Source organism: Pongo abelii, chromosome 14 (genome assembly GCF_028885655.2).
Source record: "Pongo abelii isolate AG06213 chromosome 14, NHGRI_mPonAbe1-v2.0_pri, whole genome shotgun sequence".
In the NCBI taxonomy this organism is placed as follows: Eukaryota; Metazoa; Chordata; class Mammalia; order Primates; family Hominidae; genus Pongo; species Pongo abelii.
In genome coordinates, this window is record NC_071999.2 from 116,952,205 (window position 1) to 116,980,174 (window position 27,970).

General features: G+C 48.0%; 2 protein-coding genes across 16 annotated transcripts in view; one reads left to right on the top strand and one right to left on the bottom strand.

Moving 5' to 3' along the window:
- CARS2 (cysteinyl-tRNA synthetase 2, mitochondrial) overlaps window positions 1–18,440 on the bottom strand; it is a 72,738-nt gene extending 54,298 nt beyond the window's left edge. The window contains exons 1-4 of one of the 6 annotated variants that reach the window (XM_054529227.2): window positions 18,234–18,440; window positions 13,566–13,852; window positions 11,599–11,649; window positions 7,288–7,405 (exon numbers count right to left, since the gene is read on the bottom strand). In XM_054529227.2, coding sequence (XP_054385202.2) covers window positions 7,288–7,341 — 54 coding nt within the window. In that variant the 5' untranslated portion in view covers window positions 7,342–7,405; window positions 11,599–11,649; window positions 13,566–13,852; window positions 18,234–18,440. Of the gene's footprint in view, window positions 1–7,287; window positions 7,406–11,598; window positions 11,650–11,948; window positions 12,479–13,565; window positions 13,853–18,233 lie in introns of those variants that run through there. The other 5 variants (XM_054529225.2, XM_024231042.3, XM_054529226.2 and 2 more) reach the window with 5 other exon arrangements.
- A 282-nt stretch (window positions 18,441–18,722) lies between these two features.
- ING1 (inhibitor of growth family member 1) lies at window positions 18,723–27,284 on the top strand. Of its 10 annotated transcripts, XM_063715042.1 has the most exons (3): window positions 20,149–20,510; window positions 21,316–21,399; window positions 25,438–27,284. In XM_063715042.1, the coding sequence occupies exons 1-3, from the start codon at window positions 20,375–20,377 to the stop codon at window positions 26,139–26,141; spliced, it is 924 nt and encodes a 307-aa protein (XP_063571112.1). In that variant the 5' UTR covers window positions 20,149–20,374; the 3' UTR covers window positions 26,142–27,284. The 10 variants fall into 10 exon arrangements, with proteins under 10 accessions (XP_009247061.1, XP_054385209.1, XP_009247060.1 ...); XM_009248786.4 differs by lacking the exons at window positions 20,149–20,510; window positions 21,316–21,399 and adding an exon at window positions 18,723–19,202; XM_054529234.2 differs by lacking the exons at window positions 20,149–20,510; window positions 21,316–21,399 and adding an exon at window positions 19,385–19,406.
- Window positions 27,285–27,970: the final 686 nt, after the last annotated feature.

Genomic DNA, 27,970 nt, shown 5'->3' on the forward strand with positions numbered 1-27,970 from the left:
TACCGGGGTAGTGCTGCTTTCTCACTGCCATAAAACAAATAGATGAGGTAGAAAGGCACTAAAATGGGGTCCTAGTCCTATTTCAGATTATCTCAGGTAGCTCTAAGGATTGTAAATCATTTTAAGTTAGCTCTCTCTCCAGGACAGGAGCCCGTGGCTGGGCCCTGTGTCCAGCCCTTCCTCAACATTTCACCTTCTTCCAGAAAGCCAGGGTGATGCAAGCCAGTGTCCTGGCACACAAAAAGAGAGACTTTGGCTTGAATCACTTGGAGACATATATAATAATTTTTTGATTTTTTTGTTTTGTGTTGTTTTTTGTTTTTTGAGATGTAATTTCGCTCTTGTTGCCCAGGCTGGAGTGCAATGGTGCGATCTCAGCTCACCGCAACCTCCGCCTCCCAGGTTTAAGTGATTTTCTTGCCTCAGGTCCTGAGTAGCTGGGATTACAGGCATGCGCCACCATGCCCAGCTAATTCTGTATTTTTAGTAGAGACAAGGTTTCTGCATGGTGGTCAGGCTGATCTCAAACTCCCGACCTCAGGTGATCCTCCCACCTTGGCCTCCCAAAGTGCTGGGATTACAGGTGTGAGCCACCGTGCCTGGCTTAATGATTTTTCTTAATATAAAATGTTACTGGCTGGCTGTGGTAGCTCGCGCCTGTAATCCCAGCACTTGGGAGGCTGAGGCAGCTGGATCACCTGAGGTCAGGAGTTTGAGACCAGCCTGGCCAACATGGTGAAACCCCATCTCTACTAAAAATACAAAAATTAGCTGGGCGTAGTGGTGTACGCCTGTAGTCCCAGGTACTTGGGAGGCTGAGGCAGGAGAATCGCTTGAGCCTGGGAGGCGGAAGTTTCAGTGGGCCGAGATCGTACCATTGCACTCCAGCCTGGGTGACAAAGTGAGACCCTGTCTCAAAACAAAAACAAAAACAAAACAAAATGTTCCTATGTGAATATATCCTACCTCTTCTAATTCTTACCCCAGATTTATTTAAAACCTGTGCTTTTCATCTCTGACAACCTATAAAATGGTGCCAAAAATTAAAGTCAAGGGAGTGATTCAGAAAAGTGTTATTATTATAATTTAAAATATTTTAAAAACAAGTCTTGGAGTAGACGGCACGAAAGATATTGTTATCATTTTAAAAGCTTGCATGAGAAGCAACCCAATGTCCAATGGTGGAAGAATATGGATAAAGAAAAAGCAGCACAGTCGGCTCTCCGTATCCTGGGGTTCTGCATCTGTGGGTTCAATCGATCTCATACAGAAAATATTAAGAAATAATGCCAGGCACAGTGACTCACGCCTGTAATCCCAGCACTTTGCGAGGCCAAGGCAGGAGGGTTGCTTGAGCCCAGGAATTGGAGACCAGCCTGAGCAACTTAGAAGATCCTGTCTCTTCAAAAAATACAAAAATTAGCTGGGCATGGTGGCACATGCCTGTGGTCCCCGCTACTCTGGAGGGGGAGGTGGGAGGATCCCTGAGCCTGGGAGGGTGAGGCTGTAGTGAGCCGTGATTATGCCACTGCACCCCAGCCTGGGTAAGAGTGAGACCCTATCTCAAAAGTAAATAAATAATAAAAAGTAATACAAATTTTTAAAAAATACAGTACAACTATTTATAGAGCATTTACATTGTATTAGTTATTAAAAGTAATCTAGATATGATTTAAAGTATATGGGAATATGTGCATAGATTAACTGCAAATATATTTTACATCAGGGACTCGAGCATCCAAGGATTTGGTATGTGGGGAGGGGGTCCTGGAACCAAAACAAAAGCATATATATTCAGAAGATAGACAGCAAGGAGAGTGTACATGCAATGTGACATTATTCAGCCATAAAAAGGAACTTCCGGCACAGGCTACAGGTGGATGAACCCTGAGGACATTATGTGCCATTTAATGCTGTAAATGTACTTAATGCCACTGAATTGCACATTTAAAAATGTTTAAAATCGTAAATTTTATATTATAAAAAAGGTAAAGAAGAAAAATAAAAGTTTTAATTTTACCTTCAAAAAATTTACATTGGATAAAAAGAATTACCCTTTTTTTTTTTTTTAATTATACTTTAAGTTCTGGGATACATGTACAGAAAGTGCAGGTTTGTTACATAGGTATACACGTGCCATGGTGGTTTGCTGCACCCATCAACCCGTCATCTACATTAGGTATTTCTTCTAATGCTATCCCTCCCCTAGCCCCCCACCCCTCGATAGGCGCTGGGTGTGTGATGTTCCCCTCCCTGTGTCCATGTATTCTCATTGTTCAACTCCCACTTATGAGTGAGAACCATGCGGTGTTTGGTTTTCTGTTCCTGTGTTAGTTTGCTGAGAATGATGGTTTCCAGCTTCACCCATGTCCCTGCAGAGGACATGAACCCATCCTTTTTAATGGCTGCATAGTATTCCATGTGCCACATTTTCTTCATCCGGTCTATCATTGATGGGCATCTGGGTTGGTTCCAAGTCTTTGCTATTGTGGACAGTGCTGCAATAAACATACGTGTGTATGTGTCTTTATAGTAGAATGATTTATAATCCTTTGAGTATACCCAGTAATGGGATTGCTGGGTTAAATGGTATTTCTGGTTCTAGATCCTTTAGGAATCGCCACACTGTCTTCCACAATGGTTGAACTAATTTACACTCCCACCAACAGTGTAAAAGCATTCCTATTTCTCCACATCCTCGCCAGCATCTGTTGTTTCCTGACTTTTTAATGATCGCCATTCTAACTGGCGTGAGATGTTATCTCATTGAGGTTTTGATTTGCATTTCTTAAAGAATTACCTTTTCACTAAATACTAAAAAACAGACGTTTTTCATAACTATGGGTTTCAGATACATGTTTTATTACATTGAAGCCAGACATTATTTTGAGGAAAGAAACTATTCAATACCATCTTAGGATCTTGCTGTGTACCAAGTATGGAAATCCTCTGGTTCAAAAACTAAATACTCTCTACAGTTAGAATGTTTACACCAATTCTACCAAGTTTTTCATATTCTAATCATAACATTTTTTAAAAAGTTAACAACCAATCCCTCCTCATGGCATCTGTGAAATTAACTCTTGCTTCTTTCTCCCTTTACCACGCTGGCCACCTCCTCCTACCTGCAGTTCTCTCCTTCCTGGACTCGGGGCTCTTGTCCCACTTCTCTGATGGCAACGTTCCTGCCCCACCTTCCCCATTGCCCCCATGACACCCTCCGAGTACACTGTGTCCTCACCTCTCCTCCCATCCCCTGTGGGGCCCCTTCTCTGTCCCACGGGACTCCCTCCAGAATTCAGCCAGTGTCTCAGCCTCTGCCAGCTCCCTGCCACCAGGACACGGGGACTGACACAATTCTTTCTGATCTTGAAGATTCATGAGAGGCACGAAGCTACCAAGTGCCTTCGTTTCAGGCTCTGGCTGCCCCGACGGCAGGTGAAAGCCCTGAACCACTGACCTTCCTTCTTTACCAGTGGGACATTTCCAAACACCACCTCTGCTGAGGGTTACCTGGTGACTATGCATTCACGCACAGCCTTACATCACGCACCTGCCTTCTAAATCCTGCCTCTTATAGGCTGGGGTAAGGATGTGAAGAAATACGTTTAAAGTGGGAGCCGATTTCTAGCACTGCCAGTCTCTCAATGATCTGACTCTCAGTTGCAAGATATCAAATAAACTGTTCCCCCTTTAACCTAGCAATTCTGCTTTGGAAATTAATTAACTTTTTATTTAGAGACAGAGTCTCACCCTGTGGCCCAGGCTGGAGTGCAGTGGCACGATCTCAGCTCACTGCAACCTCCACCTCCCGGGTTCAAGCGATTCTCGTGTCTCAGCCTCTCGAGTAGCTGGGATTACAGGTGCACACCTCCACACCCAGATAATTTTTTGTCTTTTAGTAGAGACAGGGTTTTGCCATATTGGCCAGACTGGTCTCAAACTCCTGGGCTTCAGTGATCCAGCCTCCCAAAGTACTGGGATTACAGGCGTGAGCCACTGCACCCAGCCACAGGAAATATATTTATCAGTAAACAAAACAAAAGCATGTATGTTCATAGCAGCACTCTTTTTAATAGCCAGAAGCAATACAAACAGCAATTGGGAAAAGGCTAGAACTGCTAAACAGCCCCATGCAGTGGGAGACTACCCAGTTGTGAGAAAAACAAATCAATAGAAAATAGGAAGACAGCGACCTCAGTGAAAATGTTCCTCAAGGACCTCACACCATTCCTTTGACTCATGCCTAACAGACAAGAGAAGGGCTCTGTTCACTCAACAAATGACAAAGTTCAGCCTCTTTTCAGATAAACGCCCCAGCCCAAAGGCGGCCTCTGACTTCCAATCCAAATCTTTAGTCACTAGTTCCACCCCATTTCACAAAAGGAAGACGCATGAGTGTGACGGGAGGTTAAAGAGGAAGGGAAGCCACAATGACAGACAAATGCTATAATTCAAATCTCACTGACTTAAAAAGTATGTATATGTATATTTCTTTTCAAAAAAAGAAATCCAGGTCGGGCGTGGTGGCTCACACCTGTAATCCTAGCACTTTGGGAGGCCAAGGCAGGAGGATTGCTTGAGTTCAGGAGTTTGAGACCAGCCTGGACAACATAGTGAAACCTCATCTCTACTAAAAATAGAAAAAAAAAAAATTAGTCATGTGTGGTGGTGCACAGCTGAGTCCCAGCTACCAGGAGGGCTGAGGTGGGAGAACAGCTTGAGCCCAGGAGATCAAGGCTGCACTGAACTATGACCACACCACTGCACTCCAGCCTAGGCGACACAGTGTGACCCTGTCTCCAAAAAAAACCAAAGGACGGGTGGGGGCAGGGGCTTTTGGCAGGGGTTCTTTCTCTCCCCTTGACCTCTTGCCCTCCACCATGGGATGATGCAGTAAGAGGGCCCTTGCCAGATGCTGGCACCTTGATCTTGGTCTTCCAGCCTCCAGCACAGTGAGCAAATACATTTCTATTCATTATAAATTACCCAATCTGTGGTGTTCTGTTATAGCAGCACAAAACAGACTAAGACAAACACCGTCTAATTAGACAGACTTCAGAAAAGCACCATAGTAGAAAATGAAATGGAAAAACATGCTCTTGGAGTGTCAAACTGCCAAACAGCAGCCCACCACTGGACAATCCACAGGTGGTCTCCAAAAAAGCAGAGAGAACAGGGGTGGAACAGGTGCTGACCATGGACGCCGGTGACAGGTGCATGGGTTCATATGCTCTTCTCTCTACTTCATGTATGTTAGAACATTTCCACTGTAACACATGCTGGTAAAAGCAGTGGTAACTGGCAAAGGTATCACAAGACTACATCTCGTCTACATCAAAATTAGGTCAGCTTTACTTAAATTCCTTCACCAGATTCAGGAAAAGGAAATAGCCAGTCATCCTAACTAACACACAAATGAATAGATTGTCTTGTATGCTAAACCTCAGTGAATTGTGAAAATGGGCAAAAATGTCCAGAGAGAATGGTGATTAGAGGAAGCACCCACAATGGAGAAAGCCGACATAAGACAGCACGTGGGGCAAAGAGCGACAGTGTTTCATCAGAATGGCTTCTTTAGGAAAAGTCTTCCTTGCCAGCAGTTAAAGTCAAAGGACCCACCAAAGCCCTTCCTGTAGAAGTGATGTGCGCGGCACTGGCCCCCAGCCAACAGGGAGAGCCCAAGGAGGCGCCTCTAATGTTCCACCTGCCTGTACAACCTCATCCACTGTGTCTTCCCAAAGCTTGCCAGGCACCCCACTCCGGGTGTGGGCCAGACTCCGGTGAGGCCCTCAGCCTGCACGGGAAAGAGACTTCTGCTACCCGCCACAAGTGCGCAGGCCATTCCCACCTGGCAGGGGGACTTGCCCAGAGAGAGCTGAAGTCAGAGCCCTGGGAGTGGCCCTGCCCCTGAAAGTCTGCGCAACCTCAAGATGGGATCACCTTAACCTCTTGACTATTCTGCAAGATGGGGACACATCCAATGAACCTGAGTGGAGGGCCACCTACAAAATCAAAGTCCTACAATCCTTGACACTGTCAAGCACATGAGACAGGGAACCACTGAAGACTGAAGGAGACTGAGGAGACAACAGGATTCTGGAAGGGGTTCTAGGACAGAAAAGAAAGAGGCGCTGGGGGACAGGGACAACACCTGGGGTTGACGTCCATGTCACCCACGCCAGTGCACACTGCATCAATGTCCAGTTCCTGACTGGGAGGGCTGGGAGGGCCTCGAGAGCCAGTGACCTTGCTCTGAAGGCACACATGGCGTGTGCAGAGAGGGGAGGCGGCCTGGTGGGAAAAGTCTAGAACAGAGAGAAGACGATGGCCCAACGCAGCGCAACAAGGGCCACAAGGAAACCCAGGGTGGCTGCAGGAGATCTTTGTACTATTCTTGTCATTTTTCTGTAGATCTCAAAATTGCTTCAAATATTTTTTTAATATGGAATAAAATGTGTTTAAAAAAAGCACAATAAGGTCTGCTCTGCGCAGCACACAGGGTTGTTCTGAGACTGAAATAGTAATAGATACAAAAAGTACTTTTTAAACTATCAAGACACAGACATGAAAGGCATCATTAGCACAAATATGAATATGTCCAATCAGTGGGCCTGGTGCCCTCAGTAAAGAGAAAGTCAGTCATTTCCCTTGGAGGCCGAGGGGCCGGGGGCGGGGGTAAGATTGGAGCCAGGAGGCGACCACGGAAAGAGGTAATGACACAAGGCCACAGAAAAGGCTTCGGCGATCACAATACGATAGATGTTAACTTCCTTTACTAGGGCACCAAAGAAACCCTGCTAACCCAGCACTGTTTCATGTCTCAGATTACACCCACTGGCCACACATGGACAATAAGATGTGAGAAGAACTACTTGTAAAATGCAAACAAGAAGAACCACTTTCTTTTTTTTCTTTTTTTTTTTTTTTTTTTTGAGACAGAGTCTCCATGACCCAGGCTGGAGTGCAGTGACACAATCTCCGCTCACTGCAACCTTCGCCTCCCAGGGTCAAGCGATTCTCCTGCCTCAGCCTCCTGAGGAGCTGGGATAACAGGAGCCCGCCACCACACCTGACTAATTTTTGTATTTTTAGTAGAGACAAGGTTTCACCATGTTAGTCAGGCTGGTCTCAAACTCCTGACCTCAAGTGATCCACCTGTCTTGGCCTCCCAAAGTGCTGGGATTACAGGCGTAAGCCACCACGCCCGGCCAAGAACCACTTTCAGGAAGGGCTCAGAACACTAATCAATGGCATTATCAATAGATGTAACTCTTCTCCACTTACCTCATTGGCTCTTTTGATGATTTTGTCATCTACATCCGTAATACCCATCACCATGACTATGTTGCATCCAAAAACCTTGGTTAGGATCCTTCGAATGATATCAAATCTAACATATGAGCTGAAAGAAAAAAAGTGTCAGGATGTCTTTATTACACAAAGTCATCAGTTATCTTTGTAAAAAATCCATTACATTTTAACATGCTGCTCCATAACTTCCACTGTGTAGCACAATGGACAGGTCAGCGGAGCAGGTACAAGGAAACTCCCTCTCACTGATGACACCAGGGCCTGGGCCACAAGGGTTCTCAGGAGAAACGGACAAAGGTATTGCATCAATTTCAGGACACAATATTAGCATTTTTAATTTTGGAGTTGTTGCTTAAGTGAGTTGAAGTCTATTTAATTGTATAAAAATTCACTCATAATACAATCTCCCAGTTAAGATCATGTTTTCACCATTCTTGTTCATGTTCTAGAGTAATTCTAATTTTTCACTATGACAAAACAGAAGCAAATACCAAATCAAAACAAGTACAATCCCATTAAAGCCATATAAGATTACTCTTAAGAATGCATACACTAGTGTAGAATATTTTAAAATGCCAGCTTATTTATATACTACACTGGGGTAACTCAGACTTGTAAAACTAAAAGGGTTTAAAATCTACCTAGCATCTGAAGAATCTGTTTTCCCATGAAAGTAACCTTAAAACTCACAGTTATCTAATGTCACGCTCACCTCTGCTATCCATGTGGCCTCTCTAAATTTCAGTTCATAAAATTGTTTTCTCTTAGGGTGGTGTGGGGGAATCCTAGCCATGTTATTGTATCACTTTAACCTCCCACACACCCCCTCTCCAAACACAGCCTCTCCACAAACCCTGGAATCAAGACCAAATCTTGATTCCAGGGACAAAACTATCTCACAGTTATCTAATGTCACGCTCACCTCTGCTATCCATGTGGCCTCTCTAAATTTCAGTTCATAAAACTGTTTTCTCTTAGGGTGGTGTGGAGGAATCCTAGCCATGTTATTGTATCACTTTAACCTCCCACACACCCCCTCTCCAAACACAGCCTCTCCACAAACCCTGGAATCAAGACCAAATCTTGATTCCTGGGACAAAACTATCTCCGAAACTCCTCAACAAGATAATTAACCTCTTACAGCTCAGTTGGCTTGCTTATAAATTGGGCAAAATCCCACCACGCCACAGGACTGCTGTCCAGTCGTACCGCCTGTGCAGCATGAATTCTAAAAACACAAGCTATTATTACCATTCTCATCACCATGCTCTTCATTCACCTCAAGTTGGGAAAGAGTCTAAAAGATGTGAGATTTACAAGAAAAAAATTACAGGAACCTAAAGCAAATGAAAACAAGAGTCAAGTCCCTTGCTTGGCCCAGAGGAGCCCAGGCTGAGTCCCAGAACTGCCCTTGGAGACAGCAGAGGCTCCACAGCTTGGCAGAGCTGGCAGAATGCAGGGCCATGAGCAACTTGAGACCCTGAGACGCTGCAGGCAGGTTATGACCACAGGGGCCACTCTATACACAAACACGCACACACACGCCTTGCAAGTGCCAGGCAGCCAAGTCTGAAGAACATGGCATCAGGAGACCTCGGCTTGCTTCTGTGACTCCACCACGAACCATGCTACCGTCAGCCCGGCTCTTTCTGCCCCATTTACACCATCCACTGGGTGAGTGTGCTCATCTGGGTGATCGCTGAAATGATTCATTTGCTAAGTCTTCCCTCAAAATGCTCCAGTGTGACTCCGTCTACCATGGCATGAAATCCAAACTCTCTGGACCAGACCATGCAGCACCCTCCCCAGTCTGGCTGCAACTGACGCCCCATCCCTTCCCCTGCTCCTCCCCACTAGCACCAAACTGATCTATTTGTTTTCCCCAAACAGGGTTTCCATCCCTCTGACCTCTTCTGGAAATGGGGGAGGCTATTTTTCAGGGGGTCTCTTTCCAGTGAACTGAGTCCTACCCATTGCTCAAATTCTACTTTCTGCAGCAGGCACTGTGTGGATCCCTGTCCTGCTGGAGCTGAAATAATTACGTCATGCCAACGACATCAGATGGTTGCATAAAAAACCACTGAAGGAGTACAATGCTAGGACAGCTGAGATGGGGAGAGGGAGGTGGGGCAGGCCGGCCCAGCGAAGGCCTGGAGGGGTTGGCCAGGCTGACAGGAAGGCGGTCAAGAGGAGAGTCCCAGCTCCCACCAGCCCCTGGGAAGGCCCTGTGTGGACACAGCTTATAACAGGCATTCAGCTGCGCACTTAAGATGTGTATTCTTTTCTGTATTCATAAAGGTAAATATTATACAAATTAAAACTGCAAGACTTGATTCTCCTAGTTGGAAATGAGAAGAGATTCTCTCCCCAACAACTTTTAGGATTTCTTCCTCAGTTCTCTTCAAATGCATGTCAATCTTTTAAATGGCTAAATAAACCTCTTGGCAGTTTTACAACTCAAGAAAATTTCAAAACCTGGGACCCACCTCTGAAATGTAATCAAGGAAAATAACGCCCCATTTCCCAGTGTCCTGGGAGGAGATGGGCCTACCTTGTCATCTGACTTCACACTGTAACTCACCTGAAGCAATGGGTTATGCTATGGTCTGAATGTTTGTCTTCCCTCCAAACTCATGGTTGAAACCCTAACTCCCAAGGTGATGGTTTTAGGAGGTGGAGCCTCTGGGAGTGACGAAGTCATGGGGGCAGAGAGCTCATGACTGGGGTTAATGCCCTCATAGAAGAGACCTCAGAGAATTCCCTCTACCTTCTACCATGTGAGGACACAGCAGGCAGACGCTCGCCAGACACCAAATTTGCTGGTGCCTTCATCTTGGACTTCCTAGCCCCAGAAAGAAAGAAATTTCTGTTGTTTATAAGTCATCCATTTTAGGATATTTTGTTACAGCAGACTCATAGACTGAGACAGGCCGTATCCCCAAAGCTCTATAGAAGGATGAGATTTCTTTCTGTCTCTGCAGTTATTTTAGCTCATCCCCTTCTGGTTTAAGGCTTATTCAGTAACAGAACTGTTTTCTTTCTCTTCTGCCTTTGTGGAAAGGTTTTCCAGTGTGGGGGTTTTGTTTTTAATAATTCCCCAACATATTTTATAATTCAAGAAAGGTGTCGAAATATGCTTTTGATAATTAAAAGTATGTTAGCCCAAAGTAAAGGGGAAAAAATGTATATTTAAAGTATACAGAGTAGGCCGGGCACGGTGGTTCATGCCTGTAATCTCAACACTTTGGGAGGTCAAGGCAGGTGGATCATTTGAGGTCGGGAGTTCGAGACCAGCCTGGCTGACATGGTCAAACTCCGTCTCTACTAAAAATACAAAACTTAGCCGGGCGTGGTGGTACATGCCTGTAATCCCAGCTACTCCGGAGGCTGAGGCAGGAGAATTGCTGCCAGGAGGCGGCAACTGGACCTGGGAGGCAGAGGTTGCAGTGAGCCAAGATTGCACCACTGCACTGCAGCCTGGGCGACAGAGCAACTCCTTCTCAAGAAAAAAAAAAAGTATACAGAGTAAATGTAACTTTTTACTTTTAGTCTAGGACTGAACAATACTAAGTTTTAAAAAATCTACAATATGTCATTTTTGTACATTATATTTTGTAAACATACAAAATATTAGGAAAAGTGGTAATTTTGGCAAATGTAGGAGGCAGTACATCTTACGGTTAAGAGGTCAAGAGAGCAACCACTTGGCAGTCAGATAAACCAAGCCTCACTCCAGTTCCAATACCTCTTCAACGTGTAATCTTAGGAAAGTTACTCAATCACTATTAAGCCCCGTGACATCTCACATGTGAGGTACTGTATTAAGCAGCATTTTATGGGCATTATTTACTAAAACTGTTATAAGATCCAAATTATTATTCCTGTCTCAAAGATGAAGAAACCAGGACTCAAAGCAATAAAGTGACCTGCTCAGTGCTGTGAAGCTAAGAAGTGGTGGGGCCCAGGAATGACTGACCAGCAGGACCCTGGGACCCCGCAAAGGCCTCTTGATGTCACCAAACCCAGCAAAAAACATCTAGTTCCAAAACGGGTCATTTTTCAGTGCTCCATTGCCTCTCTGAGTTTCCTCACCTGTAAAACGGGTGTAAGTGCTCAGAATCCCTACAAGAACCAAATGAGGTTGTAACATTTCCCACAATGTCTGGAATGTAGGAATTATTCTGCATCCCTAAGTTGCCACTTAAGAGATAAAAGAAATCAGCAAAAGGCTTTCAAAAATAAATGGTCCTTTGAAGCATGAAAATTCAAATCCAGGAAACTCACCAAGCATGGCCAAGGTGCGCATGATCATATACAGTTGGTCCGCAGCTATACCTGGAAACAAAGTTAAAATCCATCGTGTGGAACATATTTGCAAGAAAGAACATTCGATTCTCACTTATAATGATCATATAATTTTTAAAGTAATCACTTCTGGGGGATGAATAGCCGGGGTTTATCATACTTGCTCAATTCATACCCAAACCTGCAAAAGCACCGCGCACCCCCAGCTTCTAAAACGGCGCCCTCCATGCAGCTTCCTAAACGCCCTCCCCGAGCCCAGATCCCGTTCACCCGTGGGAAGTCTCCGCCACTCTCGGCCCCCGCCCGTGCCCCAGTCCCGCGCGGCCCACCAGGAGGCGGCTTCGGCGTGCGCTACGATTAGGGGTTCCTTCCTCCCGGTGAGGCTGTTGTACACCTGCACGCCCGTCTCCCGGCCCGTCGGCTGCAGCCAGGCCCGCCCGCGCCCCCCGCTCGCCGCCCGGCCCGCAGGCCAGTGCCACCCAGCCCGCCCGAGGCCCAGCGCGGCCTGGAGCAGCGGGGGGCCCAGGCCTGGGCCGCGCGTCGTCCTCAACATGTCAGCAGCCAGCGCCTACAACTGGGCGGAGACGGGAGACACGCCGGGTACGCGGCCTGGCGCGCAAAAGCAGCACGGCCCCGCCCCGCCCACGGGGCCACGCCCACTCCCGGAAGCAGTCCTCAGGTAGCGCCTCCCTTTGGCCTGGCTCGAGTCGCCCGCGGCAAGGGTGGAGAACCAGGGCCCGAAGGTGTGGGGGCGGGGAAAGCACGGGGTGGAGGGAGGAGGGCGGTGCCGCGCCGGGAGGCCGTAGGAAGAGGCGGGACCGTGCCGATCTCCTCTCCTTATTAGCCCAGGTCCTGCGAGGCGTCCGTGTGCGCGCGGTACCAGCCTGGACCTGTGTCCGCCGCGCGGAGGGAGCGTTTATAGTGCAAGCTTCTGCTGCCGGGCTCTGGCCTGTTAGCGAAGCACGTGTGCATCCCAGCACACCCCACGTCAGCATGCTAATACACAGTGTCCACCCCAGAACACACGTCAGCACCCCAATACAGTGTGCACCCCAATACAGTGTGGACCCCAAACACACATCTGCACCCCAATACAGTGTGCACTGCAGCACACCGTCAGCATCCCAACACAGTGCACCCCGATACACAATGCAACCCAACACACAGTCTGCACCCCAATAAGTGTGCACCCCAATACACAGTATGCACCCCAGCACACACCACATCAGCATCCCAATAGTGTGCACCCCAGCACACTCATCTGCACCCCAATACAGTGTGCACTGCAGCACACCATCAGCATCCCAAAACAGTGCACCCCGATACACAGTGTGCAACCCAGCATACAGTCTGCACCCCAATACACAGTATGCACCCCTGCACACACCACATCAGCACACACCACATCCCAATACAGTGTGCACTCCAATACAGTGTGCACCCCAGCACACACTATGTCTGCACCCCAGTACAGTGTACACCCCAATACACAGTGTGCACCCCTAATACACTGTGCACTCTAACACACACCATGTCTGCACCCCAGTACAGTGTGCGCCCCAACACAGCACGTGTGCATCCCAGCAAACACTGTGTGCATTCCAATGCAATGTGCACCTCAATGTAGAGTGCGCCCCCACACATCTACACCCCAATACAGTGTGCACCCCAATACACAGTGTGCAACCCAACACACACCATGTCTGCACTCCAATACACAGCGTGCCTCCCCACCCACCCACCCCCCGGGACACATAGCACGTCTGCACTTCAACACTCTCCTGGGGTCTCCGGATGAAATGACCAAAGCTAGGAAACTTCATTCATCAGGTATGCGTAGCAGAAATGTCTGTTTGTGATTCATCTTAAGGTTAAAAGTTCCATGATCCGGTATCTTGAGAACAAAAACATTCTGAAAGTTACTCACATTAGCTTGACAAACGTACCTCTATCAGGCCAGGCGCAGTGGCTCACGCCTGTAATCCCAGCACTTTGGGAGGCTGAGGTGGGTAGATCACCTGAGGTCAGGCGTTCGAGACCAGCCTGACCAATATGGTGAAACCCCGTCTCTACTAAAAATACACAAATTAGCTGGGCGTGGTGGCATGCATCTGTAGTCCCAGCTACTGGGGCGGCTGAGACAGGAGAATCGCTTGAACCTGGGAGGCAGAGGTCTCAGTGAGCTGAGATCACACCACTGCACTGCAGCCTGGGCAACAGAGGGAGACACCGTCTGAAAAAAAAAAAAAAAAGTGCTTCTATTGGTGTCTTGCAATACAATGTCTCAAAAAAAACAAAAAGTCCCCTTTGCTTTCCCAGTTCTCAAAACAGGAGACATTCCTCTGGTTTTTTGTTGTTGTTTTTAGTTTGCTTTGGTGTTTTATTAAAAAGCAAAGGTTTAAGTAGAGACAAACAAGTGTGTACCTAGAGTAGTTTCTCAATATCTCGGAGTCCAACTCTGCAATTCTGTTTCAAGCTAACTGCAGTCTAATGTAATCTATGGTCTAATTTAATAAGGTTAAAATGTTAGAATTAGGAGACCATATAGCCTACATCAATGCTAACCACTCATGTTACCTAACTACTCTAAATTCTCCTGAATATTATCACTTCTTTCCTGCCTTATGTTATTTTGTAACTTTCTAGTGCTGTGTGAATATTTATCTCCCTGAGTATCTTAAATTGTACATTATTTTGAACTTCTCACTGTGCCCTGCACTAAATTCAGAAAAGGACTTGGGTTTTGTTTGTTTCGTGTTTTGTTTTGCTGTGGCTGGAAAAAAAATTTAAAAAGAAATAAAAGGGCTTGTTGAATGTTGATGAATTAATCCCTTACACAAGGGATTAACTGTGCAGGTGGGAAGAAATCTGGGTAGTAAAATACCTGATAAAGCTGATTCAGATATTAGATGTGCCAGTAAATAAAGCAAATTAACAAAAAGCTCAGCTGCAATCTGTGAGAACACACGAATTCAAGGAAATAACTGGAGCAGAGATTCTGAAAGCAGCTTAGTAACGCTGAAGATCAAATCTGCACATGAATCTGGACATGTGGTATATTTGAATTGTTCATAGAACATCATAACTTTTAAATTAACAATAGTATCTTCTGTCTTCAGAAAATTCATGTAATGTTTTTAGCCCCTCACTGGTGGTGATTCTACTATGTTTTCTTTTTTTTTTTGAGGCAGTCTTGCTCTGTCACCCAGGCTGGAGTGCAGTGGCCTGATCTGGGTTCACTGCAGCCTCTGCCTCCTGGTTCAAGCCATCCTCCTGCTTCAGCCTCCACAGTAGCTGAGATTACAAGTGCGCACCACCGTGCCCAGCTAATTTTTGCATTTTTATTTTTATGTATTTATTTTTGAGACAGAGTCTCGCTCTATCACCCAGGCTGGAGTGCAGTGGCGCGATCTCAGCTCACTGCAACCTCCACTTCCCGGGTTCAAGTAGATTCTTCTGCCTCAGCCTCCCGAGTAGCTGAGATTACAGGTGCGTGCCACCACACTCAGCTAATTTTTGTATTTTTAGTAGGGATGGGGTTTCATCATGTTGGCCAGGCTGGTCTGGGACTCTGGAACTCCTGACCTCAAGTGATCCACCCACCTCAGCCTCCCAAAGTGGTGGGTATACCGGCCTAAGCCACCACACCTGGCCAATTCTGTTTTCTCTTTTTTCTTTCTTTTTTTTTTGAGATGGAGTTTCACTCTTGTTGCCCAGGCTGGAGTGCAATGGTGTGATCTCCTGGGTTCAAGCGATTCTCCTGCCTCTTACTCACGTCTCCCGGGTTCAAGCAATTCTCCTGCCTGTCTCCCGAGTAGCTGGGATTACAGGCATGTGCCACGATGCCCAGCTAATTTTGTATTTTTAGTACAGATGGGGTTTCTCCATGTTGGTCAGGCTGGTCTTGAACTCCCGACCCCAGGTGATCCGCCCACCTCGGTCTCCCAAAATGCTGGGATTACAGGCATGAGCCACGTGCCCGGCAGCCAATTCTGTTTTCTTAAGGCTTTTGGGGATCATCAAAACAAGGAGAAACATAACTCATTACCTAATGATGGTTAGAAATGTGATCTTTTTGCATATTGAATATTTGCAGATTGAATATTAAGGTAAAGTAAAATAGACTGCTAATGCTCTTCATTACTATACCTCCCAGCCTACATCTTTCTCCCGTGCTGGGTGCTTCCTGCCCTGGAACATCGGACTCCAAGTTCTTCAGTTTCGGGACTCAGACTGGCTCTCTTTGCTCCTCAGCTTGCGGACAGTCTATTGTGGGACCTTGTGATTATGTAAGTTAGTACTTAATAAACTTATATATATGTATATACATATATATGTATATAAATATATACATATATCTCCATCCTATTATTTCTGTCCCTCTAGAGAACCCTGACTAATACACCATATATACCTAAAAAGAGGATCCGTTTAATTGAAGTCACCTCCCTCTCCAATCTAGGTTAGAACGAGGAAGTGTGTTAAAGTTAATGATTCCAAAATATCACTAATGCCGTTTCTTAGTCCTTAATGACAACAATAACAAAATCGAGTTCTCAGTATTACATTTTCTTTCAAGGCAAAATCTTGTAAATCAGAAGTAGAATTGATTATGGTAGCATATGGTTTAGGGGTTTTCAAGTTTAAGATGAATGAGTTTGCATTTATTTTTTAAGCACTTTGAAACTTAATTCTATGCTTCGCCGGGCGCGGTGGTTCACGCCTGTAATCCCAGCACTTTGGGAGGCCAAGGCAGGCGGATCACCTGAGGTCAGGAGTTCGAGACCAGCCTGGGCCAACATGACAAAACTCCGTCTCTACTAAAAATACAAAAATTAGTTGGGCGTGGTGTCGGGCACCTGTAATCCCAGCTACTCAGGAGGCTGAGGCAGGAGAATCGCTTGAACCTGGGAGGCGGAGGTTGCAGTGAGCCGAGATCACGCCACTGCACTCCAGTCTGGGCGACAAGAGCAAGACTCCGTCTCAAAAATAGAAAAAGAATTATATGTTCATCTCTTATATCTGACTCTCATAGGTTTGAGCATTTTCAGTTAGACTGGAAATATAATTTTAGAAAAAAGTTTAATTTTTAAATGTTTCTTTTTAATCCATTTGTAATTTCTGTTCTACGGAAAAGTTTTAACATCCATTTTTGCAATACACCACAGGAAACAAAACTGAAAGAGACAAGATTCTTCAACGTATCTTCAAAATTAAGCACCTTTCTTCAATGACATTTAAAATTCATTATCAAAGTTAATTATGTTTTATTGCTTGGTCTTCTAAGTTTGTTCCAAAAAAGATAAAATCTTTTTTGACTTTTTATCCCAAGGGGTGGGCTAAAAGTTTTATGGAATGTAAAGCTCCAAAAAACTTTTCACTACTGTATCCCCAGCGCACGGAACAGTAGTTGGCACATGGTAGACACTCGTCAATATTCCTTGTTGAATGCATAAGATGCCTTTTTGGTTTATGTGTATGTGAAGAGAGTACATAACGAGAGGAACAAAATCATTACTCAGATTGTATTGTATTGTGATTTTTTTTTTTTAAAAAAGACAACCTAGGTTAAACTCCATCTTATCTTTGTAAAGGGTAAATTACTTCCAACTTTATTCTTGAGTTCAGATAAACACTATTCATTCTAGAGCCAACGAATGCTAGGAATAGAAGAACCGGTCTATTTCTTACTATTGTACTTTTAAATTACTTAAATGCTTTTTGAGGGAAAGGCGTAATTTTCCTTATTCAACTTTGTACTCCTTCTATACTCTCTATTCGACATAATGTTTGTTTCCACATAATGTTATCTTGTCGGAGTCTTTTTTTCTCTTTTTTTCCGGAGATAGAGTCTTGCTCTGTCGCCCAGGCTGGAGTGCAGTGGCGCAATCTCGGCTCACTGCAACCTCCCCTCCTAGGTTCAAGTGATTCTGTCTCAGCCTCCCGAATAGCTGGGACTACAGGCACGCGCCACCATGCCCTGCTAATTTTTTGTATTTTTAGTAGATACAGGGTTTCACCATGTTGCCCAAGCTGGTCCCAAACTCCTGAGCTCAGGCAATCCGCCCGCCTCTGTCTCCCAAAGTGGTAGGATTACAGGCGTGAGCCACCGCGTCCGGCCAAGTGTTATAGTCTTTTGTGCAGACCAAGTGGTGGCCAATAAATCTTGTAGAAACTAAAGTACTCATTGCTTTTAACTAGGCCAAGACTAGAATAGCGTGATCTGTAAGTAAAATAACAGCCATTTCTCCAAATATCAAAGCAAAAGCTCTCCTGCTGTGTAGGTGAGATGAAGGGGCTTAAAAATGAAGATTAAATCCACTTCAAAGTGTAAAGAGTATCCATCCATTTAACATTGCAGCAACGTTGCAACGTGAACAATCCGATTCCAAATACAAAACAGCTCAATTCAGTCTCTTTGCCGTACTCACATCCATAGCACAAAATACCCGGCAGGGCGCTGGAATGAGCACCACTGCGGTTAATAATCTACTCTATAAATACTGGACGAATCCAAATTTTTACTGGATTACACAGAATACGTTTTAAAAAAATCCAAATAGTTTTAGATGTCACAACAGGGTTCCAACAAATACCACGTTTCCAAATCTTACCACCAGAATGTGTATCCATTTCAACTGCAATTATTTTGTCTAAAGCTGCGTACTCTGCTTTGCAACAGGATAAACCCGGTGGATAAAAGCTGAAATCCGACCTTGTCCAAATTAAGAGGCTAAGATAAATGGAGAACCGCGCTGGCGTGGAATTGATACAGAAATACTGCAAGGGCTGGGGACAGGGCTTAGTTCGTGGAATACACAGACAGCACCACCAACTCGGCTCTCCGGAAAAGAGAAAGTCCGGTGAGAAAGGTGAAAATTGACAAGGCACCGTTCTCCGACTTGGTGAAAAAAAGACAATGCAAATAGAGCAGGGTCCAAAGCGGAAGAAAATCAGAGAAAAGCAGGCAGCCAAGCGTGGCGAGCACAGCTCTCGGGGCTACCCCGGAGGGGACCCGCGGCGGCCGCAGCCGGGCGGAGGCCGAAGCCGAGGCCGCGCCGGAACCGGAGAGCCAGGCGGGAAGTGCACAAAGGCACGAGGCCACGCCCAGGAGGGGCGGGCCCTTTGGCCGGAAGGGGGCGGGCCGACGCGCGGGGCCGGTCGCCTAGGCAACGGGCTCGCGTGGCGTCCAGGCTTCTCAGAAAGCCCAAAATCCGGGGAGCTTCGGGAGGGCAGAGGGGCGACGAGGGGGAGGGTGGTCCGGGGAGCTGAATGGCCTCAGGACGCCGGCCGACCGGGTGTCTGCATACTGTGGGCGGCCTTTCCAAGTGTGGGGAGCGGCCTCCGAGAACGGCGTCCATGGCACAGGGCGGGAAGAGATAAGGCCTAGGGAAGGCGCCCCTCGGGCCTATACACCTCTTCTGGGGCTCGGCACTAGGAAGCAGCTTCCTTCTCAGGCCCCTTTGTCTCCAAGCCGTTCCAAACTGAGTACCGGCAGGCGACACAAAGGGCGGGCAGTGACGGATGGCGCAGGCGCGGGAGCCGCCTAGGCTGCTGGGAGTGGTGGTCCGGCCGCGGAATGGGTAGGTCTCCCGCGCACTCTGCGGCCGCAGCTCAAAGGACACCGAGAGGGTGCCAGTGCGCATGCGCCGCCACTTCCGTCCATGCCCGGCCCCCCCGTTCCTTCCGCCTCCCGGAGGACTTCGGTTTCTAGTAGTAAGAGTCCGGGAGGTATTACTCACGGTCTCCCCGCCTCCTCTTCATCGTGATTGGGCTGTCAAAGTGAGGTTGGCAAGTAGATTGGCTACTGCGGTTGCCAATTGTGTTTCGGGCCCTACTTATACCGCGCTGTGGGGCGGGGACGAAGAATCAGGGGCTGAAGAGTGGGCTGTGGTAGTCGCTGCGTGCCATGGTCTCGGAGGCTTCTGTCCCGCGGCCCGTTAGGTCCTGGTCGGGTTTTCAGCCAAGCAGGCCGCTCCTCTGCGTTTCCCGGCGGGCGTGCTGTGCCGCCCAACGGGCTCTGCCTCCAAGTGCCAAAAACTCCTAGTAAAGTTTGCGCCTCTCCAGCCGTCCCCACCCCAGCCGCCCTGATGCTGTCCCCTCCGCGACCCTCGCCCCTGGCAAAAGTGACAGGCAAGGCCACGCCCCCGCGAGGGCCGGCCTCGAGCCCGCAGCCCCCGGGGCCCGGGACGGTGAGGGGCGTGAATGCGGCGGGGGGCGGGGCCGTCGCCGGGGGAGGGGGCCGGGGCGCATGCGCGCTGCGCAGCGGGGCTGAATGTTTCCCAAGTGTTTGAAACTGGTATTTGGGTTTTCCACGTTGGACAAGTGCGGCTCGGCGGCCGGCGGAGCGCGCCCCTTCCCGCTGCCCGCTCCGCTCCTCTCTTCTCCCCAGCCCAGTGGGCGGGTGGGCAGCGGCGGCCGCGGCGCTGGGCCCTCTCCCGCCGGTGTGTGCGCGCTCGTACGCGCGGCCCCCGGCGCCAGCCCCGCCGCCTGAGAGGGGGCCTGCGCCGCCGGCCGGGGCGTGCGCCCGCGAGCCACCGCCACCGCGGCCCGCGCCCTCAGGCGCTGGGGTCCCCGCGGACCCGGAGGCGGCGGACGGGCTCGGCAGATGTAGCCGCCGGGCCGGAGCAGGAGCCGCCGGGGGGGCGCCGGGAGAGCGAGGGCTTTGCATTTTGCAGTGCTATTTTTTGAGGGGGGCGGGGGGTGGAGGAAGCGGAAAGCCGCGCCGAGTCGCCGGGGACCTCCGGGGTGAACCATGTTGAGTCCTGCCAACGGGGAGCAGCTCCACCTGGTGAACTATGTGGAGGACTACCTGGACTCCATCGAGTCCCTGCCTTTCGACTTGCAGAGAAATGTCTCGCTGATGCGGGAGATCGACGCGAAATACCAAGGTATGGCCGGGTGATGGATGGGCGGGGGCGGCCGTCTCCTTCCCGGCGGGTCCGGGCGCGCCGCGGAGTCGGGCCGGTCCTGCAGTGGACCGGAGGAAGCGGCCGGCTCCGCAGCGGCGGCCCTCGGCAGGGGCAGGAACAAAAGGTCTGGAGCGCCTTTGATTCGCCAAGGTCCTTGTGTGCAAAGCCCGGGACACGGAGGAGGAAGGAGGCGCGAGAGGTCTCGCTGCAAGGCTGCGCGACCAAAGCGCTCTTTGTAGTGAAGTGATGAGGCGGGTGCTGCGGGGGAGGGGGCGGCGGGTCCAAGCCGCGTCCTCTAGGAGGGGGTGCAGATTACGGCGCGAGATGGAGGGATGTGCCGGCGCCTGGGGCTGTAGGGCGCCGAGACGGGGCTGCAGGAGGAGGGCGGCTGTGGGCCGGGGTTCCCGCGGACCGGGTGCCTCGGTCCCGGGCAACGCCGTTCCTCCGGCCCTTCTTCGCCGCCCCCCACCCAGTCCCGAATCTGAGTGTTACATAAAGTACCGGGTAGTACTCCGCTCGGGGTAGGTCGGCCGCCCCCGCCCAGCCCCCTCCGGCCGTCACTTGGCGCTGGACACCGAGTAGGGGCCGACTGCGAGGGGCGACGCCGCCGGTTGTAGTTTGCGGAGGACGAGGGCTTTTCTGTGTGCCGTAGGGAAGGGAAGGGGAGGAGCGGAGGCGGGGAAGGCGCCCATCTGCGCTGCGCTGCGCTCGGGGGGGCGCGGGCAGATCGCTGGCTTGGAGAGGATCGTGGCAGGTGAGAGGACCTGTGGGTCGTTATCTGCAGACCTGGCCGCCCAGGATGTCAGAGAGAGGTGGCGAGTTCGTGTCCGCCGGGAATTGTTGGCTGTTGGGGAAACTTTCCTGCGAGGTCAGTCAAGGCTTTGGGGGCTCTGTTTTGAATGTGGATCACCACTCGGAGTTTACTAATGTTTACAAGGCTGCGCAGTAGGGAAACGGAAGAGTTGGGTGGGGGGGGGAAAAAAAAAATTGACCGCTGTCCCCGAAAGTACTAGACGCCTCTGCTGGGAAGGCGCCCCTGCGCGTTCTATCCGAAACGCAGCTTCGCAGCGACTTTTATAGGAACTTCATTAGCATATTGTGGAACGTCCCGCCTCAGCCCCCCAGTAGTTGGCTGTGACGTCCTTCGTGGAATGTCCTTATCATTCCCCTGCGGAACGATTGGTCGCTGAGGCGGATGAAGGCGGGCCTAGCGCAATAACTGGTATGTGTCTGTGTTTCCGCTGTCTTCTTTTTTCTTTTTCGGGGAGGAGCGGGGTGGAGGGTGGACGAGTTGATTTGAACGTCTTCGGGTTGCTCGGCCTCCAGCCTTGGATTGGCCCTTCTCGCTGCTGGGGCGGGCCGTGCTCGTCCGCCCTGCGGTGTGGTTGGTTCTCCTCCTGGCCTCCGCCCTCCAAATCGGCGATTCCCATAGGCGGCGGCTCTCGGGGTGCGGGGCGAGTCTCCCGCTGGCGTCCTCCCCATTGGCTGGAGGCCTGGCGGGTGTCGCCCCGGCCCCTCTCCCTACTCAGCCCGGCCACGTTCGGGCGCGGAGCTATGGCAGTAGCAGTGATCCCGGGGCTGGGGTCTCGGGGCCGGGGCTGCGGTTCGGGCCGCCTCCCGCGACCCGCGGGACCGGCTCGCAGACAGTCTCAGGCCGCATCTCTGCTGACCCGAGGGTGGGGCCGCGCGTGGCCGTGGAAACGTGAGTGACTGGGGCTGCGACCACTAGCGGGACCCTCGGCGCAGAAACTTTTCTGGAAGGTGCTGTCCTCGGGCCTGACGGGCCCCGTGGGGTGACCCCGGGGCTGCGGATGGAAGGGAGGCAGGGGCTGAGACCACTTTCATCGTTCGACGATGGAAAAAAGTAGCGCGGAGCGGGTGCAGGGTTCCAGCCGTCCAGACAGCAAAGTTCATGGAGCCACTTTGTCTTCCTGTCGTTGCTGGGGAGAGCCTGGCTTGTTGCTTGCTTCATGTTCACCTAGGATGATGAACTTTTTGGCTTCAGGAAAGATCACAGTCCCACCCCCCCGGGAGTACTGGAGCCGCGCAGCTGGGAGCGCCGAGAAGCGCGCGAATCTTTCGCGAGGGTCACAGCTCCTTGGACTTTGGTGTAAATGCTGAGCTCTGCCGCGTAGTTCTGAAAGACGAAGCTTGTCTTCACAGACCTACTCTGTAGGAAGTCAAACGTCTTTTGCTTAGTAGGCATCAGTTGTATGTTATTGCATAAACTTGGATTATAATTAGTTTATCGATTTAAAATGGTGTTTGAGGTTGCTTGAATTATTTTTCAAACATTATTATAAAAATACCCACCCACCCCCTGGGAAGTTCGCTTCATAAAGAACTTCAGTGCAACCCGTATGTAAAATTAAAATACATTTAAAATAATTGGACAAACCAATTTAAATGTTGCTACAATCCCATTTAATCTGTAAATTGCATGTGCTGCTGCTTTCCATGGTAATGTTGGTGTGGAATATGTTTGGAAGAAAGGCAGCAGTGTGTTTGAAGCTGAGTTGCTGGCATGGAAGAAGCAGAGTGTCTGGAAGGATGGCTTCCTATTTAGCAGTGGTGTTGTTCCTGTTTATAAATATTTGTACTTAGTGGCTTTGTTGATAAAATACTTTGCTTGGAGTATCAAAGAAATATTAGGTAACAGAAATACTTCTTGGTAATTTTGCGATGGGATATCTGTTTCTCTTGCCCACAAATTAGGCTTCACCTGGATGGAAGCTTGCTTGTGATGTAAAATAACCTGTGTTATTAAATTTTAAATTTATATGATACAGTTTTCTATGAAATGACAATATTGTCTTTAGAAATTTGATTACTGATGAAAAGAAGTGATACCATTTTGTAACCCTAAATCCATTTAAAAATAAATGGTACACATATGTTAACATTATGATAAATAAGTTGGATAAATTGGTATTACTTGGATACGTTGAACACAGCTATTTATTTTTGTAATTAATTACTATATGAGACTAGGGCATTCCTCCTGGTGGCAGGCAGCCTGCATTGTTCCTCTAGGAAATGTCTTCAAAGCTGTCTTTAGTTTGAGAATATACTCTGGAAAATATTACCATTTAGAGAAGCTTCAGCGTTGGCCTAAGTTCTTATGTTTACTCTAGTGTTAGGTATATGTCTTATAACTATTTGGAGATAAGATCTGGAAAGGAAGGGGGTAACATTTTAGACAATCCCTCCCACTCTCAGCCCCTCCCTTAATTTACAAGTAGTATTGTTGGCCAGGCACGGTGGCTCACTCCTGTAATCCCAGCACTGTGGGAGACCGAGGCGGGCGGATCACCTGAGGTCGAGAGTTGGGAGACCAGCCTGTCCAACATGGAGAAACCCTGTCTCTACTGAAAATACAAAATTAGCCGGGCGTGGTGTTACATGCCTGTAATCCCAGCTACTCGGGAGGCTGAGGCAAGAGAATCGCTTGAACCTGGGAGGCAGGTTGCAATGAGCCGAGATCGCGCCATTGCACTCCAGCCTGGGCAACGAGCGAAACTCCGTCTCAACAAAAAAAAGGTAGTATTGTTGCCTTGTTTAAAGAGACTGCAAAAAAGTTTTAGGAGAATAATCTGATACTGTTTAATTTAATGGTTACTGTTTGAGGAAAAAGAACTCTGGAATTTCTGTGTATTTAAGTAGCCTTTTAGCAAGACTGTTTACTTCAACTAGATTTTTTTAACAGCTTTTGTTTCTTGAGAAATTGCCTAATTACACTTGCCAAATTACACTTTAAAATCATATACACTGTCCTCTAACATGCCCAAAAAGGTTTACATTTAAATACTGAAGAGGTGTTCTTTTGTTTTTGATAACATTTTAAAGTCCATTGACTTTAATAGATGTGAAGATGTTTTTGTTTAAGCAGTAGATGCAAAAGTAAAATCTACCAGCTTCGATTTAAAGCAAGGCTAGTGCATTCACTGCAGTTAAAAAATAATAATAATGGCCCATCACAGTAGTGCTCCTGTAGTCCCAGCTACTCAGGAGGCTGAGGTGGGAGGGTCCCTTGAGCCTGGGAGGTTGAGGCTGCAGTGAGCCGAGATTGCGCCACTGCACTCCAGCCTGGGCAACAGAGACAGACCTTGTCTCTAAAATAATAACAAGTCATAATAATAATAAAGCAAAGCTAGGTTTTATGGATTATTGTGGCAGAACTGTTCTTGCTGTCACTAATACAGAGGGATAACATGCTAGAATAAATGTGGGGGCTGAAACTGAGGACCTAAGTCACAAAGTAGCCTGGACCTTTACTGTTAACCCGGTTCTTTAAATCATAGAGAGCTATTATATAAATTTATACACATTCTCTAATTTAACAGGGTATTCTAGATGTTGGTATGTTAAAATAAAGAAAGACCTTTTTTATTTGAAATATTCAAATAATTTATAATATATTTTATTAATGTTTGTATATTGTGTATAAATGTAATAAATACCATGTTTGTATAATGTTATATGTATATTAATAATTGTATTCAAATAGAAACATTTGAGTAAAAATGATGGCCATATAGACATAATCATTAATAGAAAGTATTAATAAATGTTGGGTCCCAAGCACTGCACCTCATTTAAACGTTTCCTCTTAATGGCTTCGGGCGTTGTCACCCGTGCGTGCCTGGGAACTGTTCTCAGGTTCCCTGGGGTGGCTGGAGCGGCTCCTCCCCCTGTGGGAGCTGTGCTGGCATTTGTGTTTAGTTTAGTTTAGTTTAGCACAGGAACAGATAGGCCCGGGAGGGCCTGTGGCTGGTGGGCTTTGTTCTGGGCGAGCCGTGCGCTGGCCCCTAGGCTCCCTGCCACCCCTCTCCGTTGACCCGTCTGGGGCCGTGTGGGTTGTCCCGGTGTCCTGCTCGCGAGTGACGCCTGTCCTTCTTACCCCCAGAGATCCTGAAGGAGCTGGACGAGTGCTACGAGCGCTTCAGTCGCGAGACAGACGGGGCGCAGAAGCGGCGGATGCTGCACTGTGTGCAGCGCGCGCTGATCCGCAGCCAGGAGCTTGGCGACGAGAAGATCCAGATCGTGAGCCAGATGGTGGAGCTGGTGGAGAACCGCACGCGGCAGGTGGACAGCCACGTGGAGCTGTTCGAGGCGCAGCAGGAGCTGGGCGACACAGGGGGCAACAGCGGCAAGGCTGGCGCGGACAGGCCCAAAGGCGAGGCGGCAGCGCAGGCTGACAAGCCCAACAGCAAGCGCTCACGGCGGCAGCGCAACAACGAGAACCGCGAGAACGCGTCCAGCAACCACGACCACGACGACGGCGCCTCGGGCACACCCAAGGAGAAGAAGGCCAAGACCTCCAAGAAGAAGAAGCGCTCCAAGGCCAAGGCGGAGCGAGAGGCGTCCCCTGCCGACCTCCCCATCGACCCCAACGAACCCACGTACTGTCTGTGCAACCAGGTCTCCTATGGGGAGATGATCGGCTGCGACAACGACGAGTGCCCCATCGAGTGGTTCCACTTCTCGTGCGTGGGGCTCAATCATAAACCCAAGGGCAAGTGGTACTGTCCCAAGTGCCGGGGGGAGAACGAGAAGACCATGGACAAAGCCCTGGAGAAATCCAAAAAAGAGAGGGCTTACAACAGGTAGTTTGTGGACAGGCGCTTGGTAGTGAGGAGGACAAAATAAACCGTGTATTTATTACATTGCTGCCTTTGTTGAGGTGCAAGGAGTGTAAAATGTATATTTTTAAAGAATGTTAGAAAAGGAACCATTCCTTTCATAGGGATGGCAGTGATTCTGTTTGCCTTTTGTTTTCATTGGTAGACGTGTAACAAGAAAGTGGTCTGTGGATCAGCATTTTAGAAACTACAAATATAGGTTTGATTCAACACTTAAGTCTCAGACTGATTTCTTGCGGGAGGAGGGGGACTAAACTCAACCTAACACATTAAATGTGGAAGGAAAATATTTCATTTAGCTTTTTTATTTTAATAAAAGTAATATTATTACTTTATGAACAATTTTTTTTAATTGGCCACATCGCCAAAAATACAGCCTATAGTAAATGTGTTTCTTGCTGCCATGATGTATATCCATATAACAATTCAGTAACAAAGGTTTAAAGTTTGAAGATTATTTTTTAAAAAGGTAAATGGTTAAATTTTACATGTAGATATTTTATATATTGGCCTGTTCCCCAAATGGCCATTTTAAAATGCTTGGGTACACTTCTCTTAAACAAGTGGTCTAGTCAAGGAACCTCAAGTCATGCTTTTGCTATCACCAATCATAGTGTAGCCATCTTTAATTTATATCAGGTGTATAAATGTACATTTCCAAGTGAACTTGCACTTGTTATATTATAATTGGAAGTGCAGTCAGCAGATGCTGTTGTGAAGCTAATGTCACAATTATGTGCAAAGGTGTGCTTCTTGCTGTATGTGAGCTGTAAAAATGTTACGTGAAGAAATAAATGAAACTTGGCCAGTTTTTTCCTCTAGTAGTATATTTAATTTTGACATAAGTAACTTTTAAAATTTGTCTTAAAAATTTATACACCAGCAATTTAGACAAAGCCTTAAGCAAATTTTGTATTATTGTTCTCACTTATTAATAATGAAGTAGAAGTTACTTAATTGCCAGCAAATAAATACGTGTCAAAAGAGAATCTGTATTCAGACCCTGGGTCAGGAAATTACCGCCCACTTGTCAAGTCCAGCCCACCATCTGTTTGAACATTATATGAAGTTTAAATTCTAGTGTCCATAAATAAAGTTTCAGTGGAACACAGCCGTGCTTATGTGCGTATGTATTGTCTGTGACTGCTTTTGCAAAACGGCAGAGTTCAATAGTTGCACCTGAAACCATTTGACTTGACAAGCCAAAACTATTTTCTGGCCCTCTGCAGAAAGAGTTTGCTGACCTCTGATTCAGACTAGCATCTAACATTGATTGGCCCACATATTGAAAGGGTCAGTGGAGTTTTCATTTATTTTTTATTTTTTATTTTTTTGAGATGGAGTTCCAGGCTGGAGTGCAATAGCACAATCTTGGCTCACCGCAACCTCCGCCTCCCAGGTTCAAGCGATTCTCCTGCCTCAGCCTTCCCAGTAGCTAGGATTACAGGCATGCACCACCACGCCTGGCTAATTTTGTATTTTCAGTAGAGATGGGGTTTCTCCATGTTGGTCATGGCTGGTCTCACACTCCCGACCTCAGGTGATCCACCTGCCTCGGCCTTCCAAAGTGCTAGGATTACAGGTGTGAGCCACCATGCCCGGCCGGAGTTTTCATTTTTTTTTTTTTTCTGAGATGGAGTCTCACTCTGTCTCCAGGCTGGAGTGCAGTGGCCCAATCTTGGCTCACTGCAACCTCTGCCTCTCGGGTTCAAGCAATTCTCTTGCCTCAGCCTCCTGAGTAGCTGGGACTACAGGTACCCGCCACCATGCCCAGCTAATTTTTGTGTTTTTTGTAGA

Bases quoted from the DNA above. Each gene is read 5' to 3' on its own strand.
- ING1 (XM_002824429.6), top strand. From the start codon at position 21,756: ATGTGTCTGTGTTTCCGCTGTCTTCTTTTTTCTTTTTCGGGGAGGAGC. The intron at 22,234-25,437 runs GTGAGTGACTGG...TCTTACCCCCAG, and splicing joins CCGCGCGTGGCCGTGGAAAC to AGATCCTGAAGGAGCTGGAC.